This window comes from Eptatretus burgeri, chromosome 1 (assembly GCF_056783735.1).
Source record: "Eptatretus burgeri isolate ZD-2024b chromosome 1, Ebu_testis_v1, whole genome shotgun sequence".
Taxonomy (NCBI): domain Eukaryota; kingdom Metazoa; phylum Chordata; class Myxini; order Myxiniformes; family Myxinidae; genus Eptatretus; species Eptatretus burgeri.
The window spans coordinates 98,305,779-98,326,891 of record NC_140961.1 but is presented as its reverse complement, the minus strand read 5'-3'; the positions used below and the strand labels follow the sequence as shown (position 1 = coordinate 98,326,891).

Below are 21,113 nucleotides of genomic sequence, written 5' to 3'. Positions count from 1 at the left end.
ATCTAAATGAGGTTGCGAGGGTATTCGTTCCTCCTGCTCCTTTGGTAGCATTACTAGTCTGGAGTGCATGCATCCATGATGGGGGTTTGTGGTTAAATAAAGGAAATAAAATAAGCAAGATGATCAGGGATTGAAGACCTAACTCAAAGCCCTATGCAACACATGTTATCCCATTTACCCACGAGACGTAATGGAAGGGCTAACTTAACAAATACTAATGAAATAACTGTCTTGGGATCACTACATGTTGGGTGCTATTGCCTTGCCTTGGGGGAGGGGATCTTCACAGAACTGCAACACTATGCATTTAATCTTCATTTGAGCATTCACATGCTGTTGGACCCTGCTATTCGCAGATTCATGGACCCCACGGATTTACGGTTAATAAAATGTGACTTGCTTCGCATATTCGCAATTTTTTTTTGCTGTATTTTGCAGGCGTATTTATTGTTTTTCACAGGGATTTTGGATTTTCCCTTGTGAATCACGAAACGCCGGGAACCTATCCTCATTTTCTTCATTGAAACAATGCCCCGACATTCACAGATTTGTCATTCGTGGCATTTTCTTGGAACGTATCGAACGTGATTAGTGTGGTCTGACTCGCAGGCCCCCGCTATGTCTGATAATGGGAATAGTATAGGATAAAATGATCACAATTATGGTAAATATATAACCCCAACAACATTTTCCTTGTTTGTTTGTAGATAATGGACTGGTAGTGTTGCATCATTTGTGGGAAGACCGACGATGACCTGAAATGCCCTGGGAATAAAACTCCCAAGGAAGCCCTGAACAACTATGAATATTTCATCAAGAATATGAAGTCCTCGGAAGGAACTTGATGCACTGCCAGTCGATTTCGATGTCCGAGGTCGTGGAAGTGCCGCTGACTTTCTGAAGAATAATGCTAAGTGGCACAAAATGTGTCACCTAAAATTTGCCAGCTCGAAACGAGAAAGGACTAGAACGTGACACAAAAACAAACGACGAGGTCAACCACAAGCAGGAGAAAAAGTCTAAACGCTGGTCACTCGGAGCCTGTTCAACAAGTATTTTCTGTTTGGAAACTCAAGGATTGCTGCAAATTGTTCAACGCGACCGTTGGATGCGAGTTTGTGGGAAATGGTTGTCAAAGGACAAGACACAGAACTGTTATCACGGATTGCAGGTGGTGATTTTGTAGCCATTTCATGCCAAATAGCATAACGGATGTTTTGACAGTCTACAAAAATCGCTTCAGAAGTATGGAGCAAAAGTTGCAGACCCAGTCAGCTGATGATCATGAAACCATGCTGGATTCTCGAGTATTCGCAGAACTAGTCTTCTGTGTTGAAGATGAAATATACAAATTCAAGCTCTCTTAGATACATAAGCTGTATGAAGAGCGACTTGCCATCCTGGGATTGAACAAGGTTATCAACAAGTGCAGTCTGAAAAATAAACTCCTTGCTCACTTATTGAAGGAGTGTCAGGAATCGGATGGAAGGAACGCACTCCTTGTTTTTAACAAGGGGATGCAGTGAATGCTGAAGGAAGCCATGGAACCGCATGATTCAAGATGAAGCCCTTTCGATGTCCCACACGTCTTATTATTTTTTCTCATGAGATGTCTAATGGTGAGTGGTTTTAATTTTCCTGGAACCTTTTCCTCTGATTGTCAGGAGAGCTCGGTACCAAATAGCCTCAAATATTTGGTATTTATGCAACTGTACAGACCAAGGATCGGACCAGAGCAAACTCAAGCGCGTTTGACCATTTGCCAACTGATTCTGTTCAACCCCAAGGCAAGGGCTATTATGACTTGCTTAAGAGTGCAAGTAAATGACCTGAGACAAGAGCTCTTTTCTCATGGGAAAAAGAGTTCATTTGATGGAAAACCTTCCACCAACACACTAACCGATGTATCTATGAAGCCAGCATCTGGTTTTAGTGAGCTTGAAGAGCCAGCAAAATGCACCGAGGCCAGAAGCCTTTGGCTACATAAAATCTGATGACAGCTGGGAGCCAGTATAGATGACACTCCCAGAAAGCCAAAAAAAACTGCAGGGAAGTGATCAACTGTGGATGTAAGACTGGGCCTCTGTGTACACGGAAGTGTGTCTGCAAGAACAACCGATTGGAGTGGACAGCCCTATCTCAGTGTAGTGGAAACTGAACAATAAATTTGTGATTGGCACCTGACATTTAATTGCTAAGTCTTCTGACGTGCAAGCACTGTGCGTAGAATTACAGCATTAGGCAGTTACGTAAGGTAGGTAAACGAGGCTATCATAGAAAGAAGTACATGATGTATAATGTGACTTGATTTGCTTGGAATTGTATTTAAGATTCGACCCTCATAATTAAATAGTATTAATTAATCCTCACGAATACAAGTATTTATTGATGTTAATATCATTTCACAATGTACATGTACATAAATCCCAATATGAAAATGAACACCTGCACTTTGATTGTATTTTGGCCGTCATATTGGATTGTCACTTGCTGCACTTTGGAAACTTTAAATTGAAAGAGTGCAATGTCAGTGTTCCATGACCAGCAAATCGTATTATTCATGCTCTGATGAACATTTCAGCCCAGCTCAAGAATGAAAGATGAAAACTTTTGATATATACATATATTGTTACGGCTGTGGAAATTCGCAGAACACCATATAGGTCCTTCGTGCAGTTATGCCGATAAGTCCGTGTTCAGTTAGATTTCCCCACCGTTGTTTAATGGGGATTATTCGTGTCACCCGGGCTGTGATCTTTGAGTTAGCCGTTTTCCTTTATTATCGTTATTTTGAACCAACCACCATGCCACCCACCAACCACCTTCTCCACCACGCCACCCACCAACCACCTTCTCCACCACACCACAATGCCAACCACCTTCTCCACGCCACCCACCACGTCAACCACCAACCACCCTCTCCACACCATCTCTTAAACCGCATCTCCCCCACCCGAATAACATCACCTCACCTTTCATCTCCGCAAACGCCGCCATCTTTGCGCTAGCCACGGCGAGTTCCCAGTGAACAGCGTCGCTGCAAACAGACGCGTGGGTTTCTTTGTTGGCGCCAGCGATGGTGATCTCGCGCACGTCCGCTCTGTGGAAGCTTCGCCTCGGAATTCGGATCACAGGAGAAAAAGGGGGCGGGGCCTGTGGGGGTCGAAGGTCGAAGAGCGGAGGTCAGATCTCGTCTCTCGAGCCCTATAAAAGGCCGCGCAGAGCGCCAGTTCAGTCAGTTGAGAGTCGGTCAGTGAAGTCTGGAGTCGGGAGAACACAGGCAGGGTCGAAGTCCAGGAGAGCGGAGGACACGTGAGACGGAGAGCGTGGCTGAGCCTGCTGTGCCGCGCAGACCTGGGCGTTCATGGGGAGAGAGCCGGAGAGAGCTTGCCAGCCAGCGCCAAACGGTCTGAGGTGATCGGGCTTCGGGACAGTCCGAGCATCACTGAGGAACGGACGGGTTCTTACAAAGAGAATCAACTTTGAAAGAGCATCAAGGCCCGTTCGTTCCTCAACGCATCGCCGGCTAAGGCCCGAATCACCCGGCCGCTTGGCAAGGCCTGGGCTCAACCGCGGTTACGCTAGCTGCTGTGGGGAAGGAGCGTCGCGGCTCGCCCCATCGAGGAACCACGAGGGTGGAGGTGACCTGCAACGGTCTCGTGGAATTCCGGTCCACCAAGCTCCAAGTTATAAAGGCCTACGGGCTCAGTCTGACCCCCTTGTCTTTGAGGAGGTCTTTCCTTGTTTATTTGTGTGAATGTTGTTGCGCCATGTCCGCAAGTAGAACTGTAAGTGCTTGTGAATAATAAATAAGACGGTTGTAGTGCTTTGTCTTGCTCGCGTCTTGTCCCTTCCCGCCAATTCCATTGCTTTCCTGTATACATGCATGTTAGTGTTTTGCATACAGGCCCGGTCACACCTTGACGCTTTAGCCAGCGATGGCAACGTATTAAAATGTATCCAAAACGCTGGCTTACGTTGAACTTTTGATGTTTTTTTTTTAAAGATTCGGACGTATTCATAGCGACTTGGTCTTATGTATAACGCATTGGTAACGGACACAGAACGTTTCGTTGTGTTATAGATAACATACCAACGAATGCTGAACCTGTTGTCGGCCTACACAACCGATGCCCAACGATAGTCTAACTTAGGCATAGCGCGTTGCACGCATCGCCGACGATGTCGTGACGTAGCCTATTAAAAAGCTGACGAACAACGATTCGAATCATAACTGCCGTAGAAAGGGAAGGGTCAAAATCGCGGTCACACCTTGGCGATCTTGCCAGCGTATGCCGACCTAAGAAAAATGTGTCTAAAACGTTGGGGCACGTCAAATACGGTATGAGTAAGTTTGGTATACGTGAGTAGAACGCTAAAGTACGCTATCATACGTTGTAGTAAGTAGAGTACGTCAAGAAATTTTAAACATGTTCAAAATTTTACGACGTACTCTGCGTATGACACACGTTCCGCATGCGATGGGGATAAGTTTTACACACGATATGTGGACGCTTACACACGTCCACAAACGCTACTTATAAGCTACTCATAAGTCGAAACACGTCGCGGTAATGTCTTTTTTACGCGAAACTTATTTCTAACTTATGTTTGACGTGCTTTGAACCAATTCTTTACGTAGTCCCAACACACATCGACGTATGTAGACGTATTCTAATGACGTCTTCCAGTCGACAAAAAATAAATAAATTAACGTGTTTCAAGCTTACAACTGCCATATAAAGACGTGTTCCCAGCGGTTTTGGGAATTGGTATATAAAAACGGTGTTCATAAAAGGGAACCCAACAGTGTTTGTGTCCTTTTTGAGTCGATGTCCATGTCAGCAGTAACAGTAACAGTAACAGTATCAGTATCAGTATTAGTATTAGTATCAGTATCAGTATCAGTATTAGTATTAGTATTAGTATCAGTATCAGTATTAGTATTAGTATTAGTATCAGTATCAGTATTAGTATTAGTTTGTTCATGTTGGCAGTAGTAGGTGAGTGTGAGGGGGAGGGTGTGGGTTATGATGGATCGTCCTTGCGTTTAACGATTTAACGATTTAAATGATAAACTCAACGATTTAAATGGCTGCATCTCCACCATTGAAAGTCGACGCTTGCGCTCAACAACTGGATTTTTTTTACACTCAACGACTTTTAAACGGTACCACTCAACTATTTTCATTGTTTACAATGAACGATTTAAATTGCTGTCACTCGCCTTTGTTTTTTGACGCTGGGGTTTTGAAATTTGAAACGTTTCTTCTGAACGTGTTAAAACGCTCAAACTCGACTATTTTAAATAGACGCTGCCGATGGACAATTGGAATCATAGCCAAGCTCGACATCGAAGTGTGAACATCCTCGTCATGCCGAAGAAAAGTTTGAAGAATGCTGCAAATAAGTGTCCTGGCCGTGGCCGTGGACGCTGACGCAAGGACGATCCATTATACCGACGTCTTTCAGCCTTTGAGTAACTTAAAAGTAACGTCTGTCGATGTGTGGCAACGATCGCGTAACGTGCCAACAACACGTTAATCATAGGTTAGAAATAAGTTTCGGGTACGCTAAACATTACCTCGGCGTGTCTCAACTTATGATTAACTTACAAGTAGCATGTGTTGACGTCTGTCAACGATCGCAGACCGTGCATATAACTTGTGGCCAGCGTAGCGGAAGGTGTGAGTCATACGCCGGCATACGTCGTGAAATTTCAAGCATGAAAAAATTGGAGGACAACCAAAAAGTACAACGTTTAAAGCCAACGTACAACGACGTATGGCAGTGTTTTTCAGCGTGCTCTCAATGTTATCAAAACTTACCTATAACGTATTCCACGTGTGCCAGCGTTTTAGAAAAAAAATTCAAAAATCGGCATACGTTGGCTAAAACGTCAAGGTGTGGACCGGGCCTTACCTGACTGCATCAGTGTGTGAATAAATGTGCGTGTTTAAATGTTAACCCGTTCGTTGTGTCCTCTTCCCCCATTGAACTGCCGTATTCCTCTCAGAATTTAGCGGGCTTTTTAATAGCCGATAAAATAATTGGGTCCAGCAAGGTCTCGCGATAATTCACCGCTTGGTTATCCCAGAACGGAACGAACCGCTTAAGCAGTTCGTGTCCAAGCAGACCTCGCTGAGGTACAGTCTCTCGGTGGTCTGCTCGTGCGAATACTTAGGTATATCGATAATTCGGCGATTGACCCTGTCGCGTGCGGGTAGAGTGTTGACTAGGCTGTGGTGTGCGCTTGGAGCACACCCGTGACTGGTTTCCGGCATTGTTCCGGAAAGTCGCGACTGAATTGTCCGTTCGGTGGGCGAGACTGCCACCATTGGCTAAAGCGGCTGTCCGCACGCTGGGCGGGCGGCAAATTCGTAACAATATATATATATATATATATATATATATATATATATATATATATATATATATATATATATATATATATGTATCAATGTGGTGCTCTTGTAATGCAAATATATGGGGTTGTCATTCCCCAAACATATTTTGTAACTTCGTCTGATATTTTAGCTCCAACACAAGCCAAATAAAGTTCCTTATTCCTTTTTATATCCTCTTTCAACTTGTGGAAAAGATTGGGTGCCCCCCAAAACTACTGAGCATCTCCTCATGAAATGACAACATGATAGGCAGGGTGCAGTGTGGGGTGCCGCTTCAGATGTCTTTCCCCATCTTGAGCGGCGTGAACTAGGGCTGCGTACTTGCACCCACATTATTTGGGATATTTTTCTCCCAGTTTTCTCATGCTTTTGGGTCCTCAGAAGAGGGAGTCTTCCTTCACACAAGGTTGGATGTCAAGCTGTTCAACCTGGCTCGACTCAAAGCAAAGATTAAGGTTCGTAAGGTCCTCATTGGAGAACTACTCTGCCAATGATGCTGCCCTAACATCCCACAGTGAGGAGTGTCTAGAAAGACTCATTGATAGGTTTGCAACTGCATGCAAAGAATTTGGCCTGACCATCACTCTCAAAGACAAGCTTCTTGGGGAAGGATGTTAGCACCAACATTGATAGTCATTCCTTGGAAGTGGTCCAAGAGTTCACCTGTCTAGGATGAAGCATCACCAGCAACCTATCAACACTGAAATAAACAAATGCATTGAGAAGGCATCAGCTGCCATGGTAAGCCTGGTTTTGGTTTCGTGGTTAGGGTGGCTGGCTTGGGATCTTTGCGTCCTGAGTTTGAACCCTGTTTTCCACTAAATGAACACCAGGTGTGGTTGACTCAGCCTGTCATCCTTCTGAGGTCGATGAAATGAGTACCAGTGTACTGGTAGAGGGGCACAGCATCAGCAGCATAGTTGTTCCCCAACAAAATGATAGCTACCCAGCAGCCAAGCTGCCATATGTAAGAAGCTATGTCCAGATTAGCAAAATGATGCACTCACAAAGAACACCAAGGTTCGAGTGCATCAGGCATGTGTTCTCAGCACTTTGTGCTCTTGGATAGCGTACATGGTCCACGTCTTGCTGCCATAGAGCAGACTTAATGCAGTTCATCTCCATTGCCTCAGGCGTATTCTTGATATTATATGGCAAGACCACATCCTTAACACCGACATCCTTGAGCAAGCCAATATCCTGAGCATGTCTGCCAAACTGAGCCAGCGTTGTTTACAATGGCTTGGCCGTGTGTGTCATATAGACAACAGTAGAATCCCAAAGGACATACTGTACAGCGAGATTGCCACAGGCATAAGGCCCAAAGGCCACCCAGTGCTCCGCTACAATGATGTCTGCAAACGTGATATGAAGGCATGCGACACTGATCTGGAGACGTGGGAGCCATTTGCCAACGATTATGCCAGCTGGTGGTGCACAGTCAAACAGGGACTCGAGAAGTGAAGAGAAGCGGAACACAACTATCTGTAACAATTATCTGCAATATCTGTAACAAAGACTGCCATTCGAGAATTGGGCTCTCTAGTCACAGCCGTTGCTGTTCCATCAACAGGTGACCTCATGGTGCTTATCCATTGTCTCTTGAGATAGAGGCCAAAGAAGAAGAAAAAGAATGCAAGCCAAAATACACATTTGTGTTTTAGGAGGCCATCTTGGATTTTTGGCAAACTAAAAGTCACTCAGTCTGGGAATCCCCCACTCCCCCTCCTTCCTCAATAAAATGATTGTACATGACTGTGACATTTGTGCCAAATGTCATGCCTTAATCCGGCAGGTCACAATTTTTATACTAACTGACCTGGACTTACAGCGCACCTGCGAAAGGTTGCAGAAGCATTCATACATCATTTCAAAAATCCTGTGTTGGCTCACTCTGTCTGTCAGTCTATTTATATGATTGAAAAACAATGTATTGTTTTTTTTGCTTCATCCTGCCTGGCAATCAAACAAAACTGAAAATCATTCCAAACAGGAAGCTTAGTTTTTAGGGACATTTTAAAGGAACGAACAGGCACAAGATAACAAATGTAACGTGTTAAATAAGGTGATGTAAATGCATGATGGTAAACTTACGATTCAATGTTTTTCTTTTTTTTTTCCCCCTCCAGCCTTTAAAAACTTTTATTTCAATTGGATTATATACAACCTATATATTATTTCTGTTAACGTCTGCGCGTAATTTGACGTTTCTCCTCCAAAACTGCCGGACGGATTGTCGCCACTTTCGGCATGTGGGTGCTCTGTGGTCTACTGAACAGCATGGGCTATGTGAGATCGCGCCACACGGACAGGTTTTGAAATTGTGGGCGATTTTCGAATTTTTACATTCGTTTGCATGGCGATGCGTGACGTCACCGGTGAGAGGCGTAATTCCGTCATGACATCATCGGTCATTCGCTGACGTCATTACGTCTGTCGTCGACAGACCGTCACCGCCGAGAGGCGTAATGCCACTCTGAGAAAACAGCGTCTGCAATGTAAAACCAAATACTGCACATGCTGACTACCTCAGAAGGTGAATTTGACACAAAAAATGTAACAAGAAACATTGTATATAAAGTAAAGATTTATGAAAAAAAAAATTTCTTTCTGTTAACGTCTGCGCGTAATTTGACGTTTCTCCTCTGAAACCGCTGGCAGGAATGTGCTCATTTCCCATTCACTGGGGTTTCTTAATATGATGAAGACGATGCACTAAATGTCTAAGCTGGAATTGGATGACAACGTGGCTTCAACAAGATTTTCAACCCATCGATGGCCACATTTATTCTCGTTCTGTCGCCATCGCTGCCATCTATCCAAAAAATATGAACTCGAGTAAGGGAGTACTCATTGCTTCAAACACTGAACATAAACACAACTGGTAATAAATAGTATGGCTCAGAACATCAGCAATGGTTGTCATGTTTTAAAAATCAGCGTGGAAGGAGGGGAACGATGAGCGCCAGCTCTGCCAACATGATGTACCCCGATTGGCACCTTCCCAGACTAAACACGCCCTCTTAGACTGTCAATTTGTATCTGAAATCCGACGTACTTCCCGTACTGAACACACCCTCTTAGAGTGTCAATTTGTGTCTGTAATCCGACGTACTTCCCGGACTGAACACGCCCTCTTAGACTGTCAATTTGTATCTGAAATCCGACGTACTTCCCGTACTGAACACACCCTCTTAGACTGTCAATTTGTATCTGAAATCCGACGTACTTCCCGTACTGAACACACCCACTTAGACTGTCAATTTGTATCTGAAATCCGACGTACTTCCCGGACTGAACACACCCTCTTAGACTGTCAATTTGTATCTGAAATCCGACGTACTTCCCGGACTGAACACGCCCTCTTAGACTGTCAATTTGTGTCTGAAATCCGACGTACTTCCCAGACTGAACACGCCATCTTAGACTGTCAATTTGTATCTGAAATCCGACGTACTTCCCGGACTGAACACGCCCTCTTAGACTGTCAATTTGTCTGAAATCCAACGTACTTCCCAGACTGACAAGCCATCTTAGACTGTCAATTTGTGTCTGAAATCCGACGTACTTCCCGGACTGAACACGCCCTCTTAGACTGTCAATTTGTGTCTGAAATCCAATGTACTTCCCGGACTGAACACGCCCTCTTAGACTGTCAATTTGTCTGAAATCCAACGTACTTCCCAGACTGAACACGCCCTCTTAGACTGTCAATTTGTGTCTGAAATCCGACGTACTTCCCGGACTGAACACGCCCTCTTAGAATGTCAATTTGTGTCTGAAATCCGACGTACTTCCCGGACTGAACACGCCCTCTGAGAATGTCAATTTGTCTGAAATCCAACGTACTTTCCGGACTGAACATGCTCTCTTCGACTGTCAATTTGTGTCTGAAATCCAACGTACTTCCCCGACTGAACACGCCGTCTTAGAGTGTCAATTTGTGTCTGAAATCCAACGTACTTCCCAGACTGAACACGCCGTCTTTGACTGTCAATTTGTGTCTGAAATCCAACGTACATATTAAAAACACCTGAAAATAAGTTGCAATAGGCCTACGTCCAGATAACATCAAAGGCTGTAATCTGAAGGTTGGGGGAACCAGGGAATGGGTATGACGTCATCCCTTCATTGCCCGGATTCTCTTCTTTTCTTTGTTCTTCTAAAGCGCGGTGTCCGACAATAGATTCTGTACCTTGAATGTGTGCGTGTTAACTGTTCAAATTAAAGAGGTGTTCGATTGCCGGATGCACCCAAACAACTGCCGTTCATTACATTAATTGCAATATCAACCGCCATCGTTACCTGTGTTGTGTCTTGCGTGTGTGATCTTCAAATTAAAGCGTCCAAGCGGTGTTCGATCGTCGGATGTGCGCCAAAAAGTGCCGTTCATTGAAATTTGCATTCTGATTCTCGGTCACCCTCCACTGTTCCTGTTCAGTCTCGGGCTCGGCCTATATCATATGTATTATGTCATGTCAACACCAAACAACCATGAGGATCGAAGCATTATGGTGCCATGTGCATTTTGCATGGATCGAGCCACGCATCTTGATCTTCAAAGTAGGCCTACTTTCCTTGCTTTGAAAAATACAGTACAGTACAACTCGACTCGACTGGAGTGAACCAGCATTTTCGGTTTATTGACTAGAACTACGCGGAGGAATTATTGACCAATATTGCCAAACCCATGCCATCTAACAGTATACATTGACATTTAATAATTTCCCTTATTTTTCAGCTCCATAACATAAACAGTACCCTCTTCTGCACTTCATTGATTCACACCTAAGTTCAAGGTAAGGTTCCATCCACTCCAGCCAAACTATACACAGAGCAAGAGTTCACTTTCACCTGCTTATTCTATTCCAATAATCTCTAAAGCATGACGAAGCACTGAAATAAACACTACATCGTACATTATACTGCCAGCTTGAACACAGTGACAAAACCACTCATTTGGGAAATTTTACCCCTTATCCCAGACACCACAAACTGAAACTGAATGAAACACCTGTTTTGCCTCAAATAACAAACATTTCTACCAAAGACAGTTAATTGGAGAGTTTTAATACCTTGGCTACTACAATTTCAACCCCATTTTTTACGAAATGTAATGTACATATAATTCACTTTTCAGATGCCATCTCAGAATAATATACCTCCTCATTGCCAAGCCAATCGGCAACAACAATTTCTACCTCTTTCTTTTTATACAAATTGTTGATGTGTGCCACACGACTGAATTTGCTGTGGTGGGTCACATATTCTTACCAGTAGACTTCTTTCCCCCATCACAAATCAAATTACCTGACTGAATTCTGCTGGTAGCAAATGGTCCACCAACACAATACCCACCCATCTCTTGACACTGTCCGTTCCTCCCCCAACAGCATTGATGCACCATGCCTAGACGTTGAAGGACCATCACAGGGGCAAAGACCCCTTCACAACAAAGAGCCAATCTACAAAGGATACATGATCAGCAACACCAAGAAACGGAGGAAGAGCGGGAAAGCAGGTTGGCAGCCCGTGCAACATACATGACCCACCATCATCTGTCGCAGAATGCTGATAATGATACATCAGGACAAGTCCCCCAGCAAAATGTTCAACCAAATTCCAGCACAGAACATGCTGCAGCACACATGGTGCAGTTCCTTGCCCGACGATTCCCACTGCAGGTCGATCCATTCTCCATTGGAACATTGACAACGAAATGTTCACTCTGTAATTCACTTCTGTTTCAAAAGGAAAACCACAATTGTTGCCACAAAGGCAAAGTTAAATTGCCACCATTGGCACCAGAACTCAAAGACCTTTTCACAACAGATAAACCAACAACTCAAAAGTTTAGAGCCAACATCCGCAGCTATAATAGTTCCATGGCATTCGCATCATTTGGCGCCAACATTATGTCCCCACCAGGCCATGGCCCATATGCATTCAGACTTCATGGCCAAGTGTACCACAGGTCTGGCTCACTTCACCCTCCTCAAGGCACCACACCATGCTATAGCCAACTGTACATTTTAGAAGCAAGCAAAGCTCTACAGGCCAGGATGCAACAACCTGCCAATCAACAATGTCTTCCAGATGTCATGTCACTCCTTCAAAATGTCCTACAACGAACCAACCCGTATGCAGCAGCCTACAAACAAATGCAACAAGTCGAAGCTGAACAACGGCGCATAGCTGATCAGAATGGAACACCACAACCTGTTGTGACAATGCACATCTTGAGAGGTGGTGACCAGCGGCGATATAATGATCCAAGGCAAGATGAGGTAGCAGTTGTCTTTTCATCACCAGATGGCGCACCTCCACATAACAGAGATATTGTTGTGCATCCCAAAGGTCAACCATCCCAGCATATTTGTTACCTGTCGTCGAACAGGTAAACCCCATGGTTTACCCCATCTTCTACCCATTTGGAGAATTAGGCTGGCAGCACAACATGCAACATGATGAACAGCACAGGTCAGAAAAAAGACACAACATTACTTGCCTGCAGTACTATGCCCACCGCCTGTCAGTTCGAGAGTCGTTCTCCCCAATTTTCTACGGTGGAAAGCTTTTCCAACAGTATGTTGTTGATGCATATATTTGTGTCGAAGCCGGCAAATTGCAGTATATACGAACAAAACAGAATGACCTACGTGATGAACTTTATCAAGGACTCATGGACCACATAAACGCTCAGACTGAAACACAAAATCTCCAACCCGGCAAAATTGTTGTACTCCCGTCTTCCTTTCAGGGTTCACCACGCGCTATGCAACAAAACTACCAGGATGCCATGGCCATTGGTGCTAAATTCGGAAAACCAGACTTATTCCTCACTTTTACATGCAATCCCAAATGCCAAGATGTGCAAAAAGCCCTCCTCCCTGGCCAACAAGCGCAAGATCGACCAGACATTGTTGCCAGAGTGTTTCAACAGCACCTACATGAACTCATGATGGACATAAGAAAAAAACATGTACTCGGCAAACTGGTCGCCCATATCTATGAGATAGAGTTCCAAAAACGTGGTCTCCCACATTGTCATCGACTCATCATTTTGGCAGACAATAGAAAATTAATAGAGCCAGCTGACATCGACAGCATTATATCAGCAGAATACCTGATCCAACACAACATCCCGAGTTGTTCCAAGTCATCAAGACAACCATGGTTCACGGTCCATGTGGACTCCTCAATAAACACGCACCATGTATGCGAGACGACAAATGCACAAAGGACTATCCTAAGGAGTTCTGGGAAACAACTGCACTGGCAACTGATGGCTACCCACTGTATAAGAGGTCAGATAACGGTCGCACAATCACCATCGGCCGACACCAAGTAGACAACCGATGGATTGTACCGTACAACACTTACTTATCCCAGAAATACCAAGCCCATATCAACCTCGAGGCCTGCACTACAATCAAGAGTGTAAAATACTTATTTAAGTATGTTTACAAAGGCCACGATTGTGCCAACATCCAGGTCACAGAAACTAATCAGCTCAATCACGACGAAGTTGCCGCCTTCATTGATGCCAGATACATCAGCGCACCAGAGGCTTATTGGAGAATGGCTGAATACAAAATGCACCACCAATCTCATGCCATCATCAGGCTCACCCTCCATCTACCCAGCCAGCAACCAGTTTACTTCACCCCCAGGAAACCACATTGCTGCAGCAGAAGCCTCCACCAACAAGGACACAATGCTAACAGCATTCTTCAAACTCAACATACAGCAACCCACTGACCTCTGTTATCATCAATTGCCAAACCACTACGTCTTCAACAAATCCACACAAGAATGGCGACCAAGACAACGAGGCGCTGAAACCACTATAGGCCGCATGTATTCCGTCAGCCCCAAACACATGGAACAATACTGTCTCCGTCTCCTCCTGCTCCACGTGCCTGGCCCAACCTCATTTGAAGACCTGCAAACAGTTGACGGCCAAGTCTCTGACACATTCAAAGAACCATGTATACGTAGACACGTCCTGATTGACGACACCGAATGGGATAAAGCTCTCTTTGAAGAAACTCTCCTCCAAATGCCGCAACAACTGCGATCCCTTTTCACCACCATTTGTATATATTGTTACCCAACCAACCCCCAGCAACTTTGGGAAAAACACCAGAATGCCATGATTGAAGATTACACCCATCGCCAATATTCCACCCACATAGCGACACAATTATCCCTTCAAGACATCAACAGATCTCTGCAACAAAATGGTACAAGTTTCTCAGCATTAGGACTACCACATGTTAACCCACTCGATATTGAACATCTCCCCTCAGCATCGATATTGCAGCAGAAACTGAAAAAGCCCAAACCCAGTTAATGCGCCTCAACGAAGACCAACGCACCTTAGTTGACCAAGTGCTACAAGATCTGGATTCACTTTCTCGACACCATACACCATCCAGTCGATGTTACATCTTAGATGGTACAGGCAGGAGTGGCAAGACAACAGTGTAAAACACACTCATCACCTGTTGCCGGAGTAAATCCATCCAAGTTGCATCATCTGCATGGACAGGAATTGCCACCACATTTCTCTCTGGAGGAAGAACTGTCCACAATATTTTCAAACTTCCTGTGCCAGTCCTAGACACCAGCACCTGCAACATTTCTCCAGTATCAAAGCATGCTCATTACCTCCGATCAGTCTCTCTCTTCATTGTTGATGAAGCCTCCTTGGTCCCAGCAAATGCTCTCCAAGCAATCGACAGAATGTTACAAGACATCACTGGCATAAATGCCCCATTCAGAGGAAAAGTATTCCTCATGGGAGGAGACTTTCGCCAAGTGTTACCTGTTGTCCCAAAACCATCACAAACTGTCATTATTGAAAACTGCCTCAAACGTTCCGCACGATGGCCACATTTCAAGATTGTGAAGCGGACAAAAAAATATGAGGATTCATGAAAATCAATAACACTACGCACAATGGCTCCTACAATTAGGCAACGGCGAACTCCACAGTCAGCTGACCAATGCACCACCATCATCCATCGAAATCCCACCCCAGTGCAACATCGTCACCGAACAAGACAGCATAGTGGATGCTGTGTTCACAAATGTAACCGATCCTCAGGCACTGTCCAACACTGATTCTGACACCACTCAATGAGACAACATTGATGCTGAATGACAAAGTCATAAAAAAAACTCCTAGGTCTGCCAAAAACCTACACCAGTGCAGACAAGGCCATCTCACATGATGAAAATGAAGCCAACAACAACCCCCATGGAATTCCGTCACTCTATCACCCCAACCGGCATGCCACCGCATCGCCTCCTTTTAAAACCAGGTGCAATAATCATGCTATTACGCAACCTAGACATTACCAAAGGACTGTGCAATGGCACAAGACTATACATTAGACACCTCCATGAGCACGTACCAGATGCCGAAATCCTCACAGGAAGCCATGTCACACAAACAGTCCTCATCCCGCGAGTTAAACTTGCCCCATCAGACGCCAACCTCCCATTCACACTGCAGAGGACACAATTTCCAGTCAGACTCGCATACTCGATGACCATAAACAAATCCCAGGGCCAAACATTTGACAAACTCGGAATATACCTCCCAGCCCCGTGTTCTCCCACGGCCAACTATATGTTGCATTTTCACGTGCAAGAGGTTACTCCTATATATCTATCAAAGTGGACAATAATTCCTCATAAGGACTATTCAGCAACAAGACACGAACCCAAAATGTCATCTCCAGGGAGGTCCTTTGGAAAACTAAGGACAGGTAACCATAGTGCATCATATCCCGAAAGACACCCTCCCCAGCTTCCCATAACATCAACTATTATGCCTATTATGACAAACCTTAGTTGGGTTTTGGTGAAAATGTCAAAATTGGGTCATGACCTTAAATTATGTCAAGGTCAAATAAAATGTCAACCCTACATACATTTCATTCCGATTATTGAGGCAAAATTTCATTGCTACAGTCCTCGTACATTGGTAAAAAAAAATGGAGAGGAACCTCAGTGGTGGTTTAGTACTCCTATGGGTGTAAAACCATGACCTTTCACCTGGAGGGGTCTCGTGTAAATTAAACGTAAATGTGACTTGCTCTAAGCTATCTGGAGTGCAAATTTCTTTTTTTCTCATCAGACAAACTTTAGTCAATGAAATCAATTATGGTGAAAAATGTATATAATGTGGTGATGACAATAAAATTAGGTCATGGTCAAAATATTTTTGTCAGTCCCACATACTATCGATTCACAATATTAAACAAAATTTCATTCTGAAAGTCCCAGCCGGCTCAGAGATACAGCTCGGGAATTGATACAGTTTGGAAATTGGGAGTGCAGGAAAGAAAAAATAATTCAAAATGGTGGTTTAGTACTCCTAAACACTGTGGTACCATTAAAAATTGGGGGCACCAATTATACAAACAAACCCTATCATATAAGGCAGTGGTTCCCAAACCTTTTTTGTCCACAACCCAAAATTTAAAATCACATTCACCTCGCAACACAAATGGTACCGGTACCTACGATAAAAACTGAGCAATGATTTCATTCATAATCAACAAGATAATGAATTCATCGTGCAATTAAAATAGAATTCTCCAACACTGAAATACGTTTTTTTAAAACACAGAAACAAGTAATAATAAGCAATAAAAAATAACTGTAAAAGGATGTCAGGGTGGTATGCCAAAAAGTATGTAAACAAGGTAGGAATGGTCACAACAAATGATCATGTCGAAACCATCCCCACATCTTTCTTTGAATAATACTTGTACCTGCAAGTGACACGAAACAACTCTCTCGATTTAGGTTCACAAATCGCAATTGCCACAAACACTAGATGATGTGTGCTTATCCTCACATCATTGGTTATCTCCACATGCAGGTTTCAGAAAACGGAACGGTGTCCTCCCTTCTCTCAAAGTATCCACCTCCATTTCAGAAAGGGATCATGATTCATGGACCAAATTGTGAATCTTTTTTTGTTCTCAAAGTTTTGTTCCGAGAGCTCTTTTCAGGATCGTGCCTATAGAAAGTCTACACCCACCTTTTCAAAATGTTCACCTTTTATTGCCTTATAACCTGGAATTAAATTTCATTAAATCAGACTTTTTCCACCTTTATTTGAACATCGTAACTCACAACTTCTAAGTGAAAAACAAATTCCACAAATTTCAGAAAATTAATTAAAAATACAAAACGAGAATATCTTGGTTGGATAAGTGTCCACCCCTCTCAGTTAATACTTGGTGGAAGCACCTTTGACAGCAATTGGAGCTGTGAGTCTGTTGGGATAGGTCTCGACCAACTTTGCACACCTTGATTGGGCAATATTTGCCATTTCTTCTGCACAAAACTGTTCAAGTTCAGTCAAGTTGTGTGGATAGTGTTGATAGACAGCAATATTCAATAGATGCCACAGATTTTCGATTGGATTTAGGTCGGGGCTCTGACTGGGACACTCAAGGACATTTATCTTTTTGTTCCTTAGCCACTCCAATGGAGCTTTGGCTGTGTGCTTCAGGTCGTTGTCATGCTGAAAGGTGAACTTCCGTCCCACTTTCAGCTTTCTTGCAGAGGGCAACAGGTTTTCCTCTAGGATTTTTCAGCATTTTGCTCCGTCCTTTTTCCCTTCCATCCTGACAAGTGTCCCAGTCCCTGCTGATGAGAAACATCCCCATAACATGATGCAGCCACCACCATGCTTCACAGTAGGGATGTTGTTCTTTGGGTGATGTGCTGTGTTGGGTTTGTGCCAAACGTAACGTTTTGCATTTAGGCCAACAAGTTCCATCTTTATATCTACAGACCACAAAATTTTTTGCCACATGGCTTCAGAATCTCCGAAGTGGTTTTTTTGCATACCTTAAATGGGACTCAAGGTGGGCTTTTTGAGTAATGGTTTCCTTCTTGCCACCCTCCCATGGAGGCCAGACTTGTGGAGTGCTTCAGATATTGCTGTCACATACACAAAATGACCAGTCTTTGCCATAAAGGCATGTACTGTAGTTCTTTCAAAGTTGCCATTTGCCTCTTGATGAATTTTCTGATCAATCTCCTCCTTGCTTGGTCATCCAGTTTGGAGAGACAGCCTGATCTCGGCAGTCTTGGTGGTTCCATACACCTTCCACTTGTTAATGATTGTCTTGACTGTGCTCAAAAAGATATTCAAAGCCTTTGAAATATTTTCATACCCATTCCCTGATCTGTGCCTTTTCACCACTTTATCCCGGAGGTCTTCTGAAAGCTCCTTGGTGCTCATGGTTGAGTCTTTGCTGGGAAATGCACTACCCAGCAGAGGAACCCCACGGGAACAGCTGATTTTATTTTGAAATATTCAGAATCACTGCAATTAAACACAGGTAGAGGCCAATTAACTTGGTGTGTGAGTTTGAAGGTAATTGGTTACACGTAAGCTAATTTATAATTGTATTATAAGTGGGGGTGGACACTTATCCAACCAAGATATTCTAGTTTTGTATTTTTAATTAATTTACTGAAATTTGTATAATTTATTTTTCACTTGGAAGTTGTGGGTTACGATGTGTAAAGACAGGTGGAAAAAAGTCTGATTTAATGGAATTTCATTCCAGGCTACAAGGCAACAAAAGGTGAAAATTTTGAAAGGGGGAGTTGACTTTCTGTCGGCACTGTAGTTTGTGGAAATATTCCCAGGGATGGTTTTTAAGATCTATGAAAGGTTCTTTATCATTCTCGTTGCTCCAATTATCACAAGTACAATTCCAGGGCTCTTAACCTTCGAAGATCTGTTTACTTCATTTTTTTAGATCCTGTTATTTGGACATTTTCTTGATTTCTGTCGTTTAGGCCAAAATCACTGGGGAACGACCCCTCAATTAGAAATGCGTCTTTTGTTTGTACCTAAGTACTATATCCAGTTGCAATTCTTTGTTTTCTAAGGAATCATCAGGTGATGCTCGATGGGCTCATCAGGTCGTACGTGAGTGTTACGTCCTTGTTTTTAATTGTCGCTTTCGAAAGTTGTTTCCATGAATTTTCTGGAACTGAGATATTGAATTTTTTGCAGATCTGCAAATTCAAATTAATTACTCTACACTAGTAAGTTGTCCATACCTGCATTGGATTTGAAACAGGGTCGGGATGAAGGAGGCAAAAATGCAAATAGGGTCTTCCGTCATCGAGATGGATGCAACCATTTGCAATGATTGCCACATCTGATGCAATTTAAATGTTCTAATGGTGGCAAGGTGCTCCATTTGAAACTGTTTGTTCAATACATGTAGCTTTTTGTTGTCTAGGGTCCATAATAAAAATTTATATTGGTGTCAAAGCCAGTGGCCAATTGTAAATTAATAGAAGAATACTTTGTTGTGCCTTTTTGTGTACAGCTGTTCTGATGTGAGTTTTTTTAACATCCATATAGGAGGTGGCTCATTAAGGGGTATTTTGTGTTGATCGGTGATAATAAATTTAAATTTAATCCATTTTAAATTCAGACTGTAACACAACAAAATGTGAAAAAGTCAAGGAGTGTGACTACTTTCTGAAGGCATTGTATCTTGATTGTTGATGCTATTCTTTCACATTCATAAAATGGAACTGTATCAGTTGTGATGGCGAATTTTGTTTTCTTCAGCTCGTCCATAAATCTTGTTCCCCTGCCACACATCTGCTACTGGTCATGCATAGAATAGACTTTACGGTGGAGGACGATTTCCTTCTCTGCACTCCAGCTTTCTTTATTTAAGCTTCTTTTCTGGAGCTTCATTTTTTATTTTTTCCAAAACAGGAAGCACCTTTCAGCTTCTCGACTTGGTGCCTATCCCTGTCTCTCTGTGAGATTATCTTCCTTCCTACTGCAAGAGGTGCAGACATTTTACTCCACAGCACACATTCCAGATGCTTGGTACAACTGCACAGACTCGAGGCTTTACCTGTAAGGGGTCTGTGTCCCTTTATTCGAGATTCTTTTTTTTCCAATCCAGGATTCGCCTTTCTCAGTCACCCCACCCACACCATTCCCCAGCTCTCCGGTAAGGATTTCTCCCTTTGGGATTTTCAGAGCAGGTCATTTGACAGTTGTATCAGGCTGAAAAAAACATCATATCACTCAGGGCTTACCTCCCTCTTGCCTCCATGGCCCACAAAACCAGCGACATCCACCACCAGCATTGCAGCACAAAAATCACCCAGGGCTCCAGGCAGTCCGTTTGAGACATGACCATTCGTAGGACATCGTCCCGATCTGCTGGCCACAAAGCCACGTCTAATCGAGTCTCCTCTTGGGTCAAGTCACCTTCCTCACTCTCCAAGCTCTCATCCCCGACATCCAAGCTTCATGTGGTCTACCGGCCACAAAACATCTCAATAGCACGTAGGCCTCAAAGCTGCATGCACCTACACCTCCAGTTACCAGCGAGCGTTTGTGTTTTGGTCTCGTCCATATCCGTTTCCTTTCCAGGGCAAACGCCTTTCTCCCTCAAGATCGAGGCCCTGTAATCGCCGACAGACTTGAGTGAGGAGAGGGGTGAGACGAGGCGTTTGTGTCGACACCATTGTGTGTGTACGATGCACAATATCGGGCAGCAACCATGGTTCAGCGGTCAGGATGGTTTCACATAATCTATTGACAATCCTTACTTTGTTTACAAACTTTTTGGCATACCATCTCTACATTCTTTTGCATTAAAAAAAAAAGATTACTTGTAT

General features: G+C 43.6%; 1 protein-coding gene across 1 annotated transcript; it reads left to right on the top strand.

The window, feature by feature from the left end:
• Positions 1-11,950: 11,950 nt before the first annotated feature.
• Positions 11,951-15,555, top strand: LOC147035026 (uncharacterized). Its single transcript, XM_085861608.1, is given in 5 exon segments — positions 11,951-12,684; positions 12,765-13,525; positions 13,528-14,032; positions 14,720-14,868; positions 15,389-15,555. Coding segments are annotated over 5 exon segments (2,316 nt in total).
• The last annotated feature ends 5,558 nt before the right edge of the window (positions 15,556-21,113 follow it).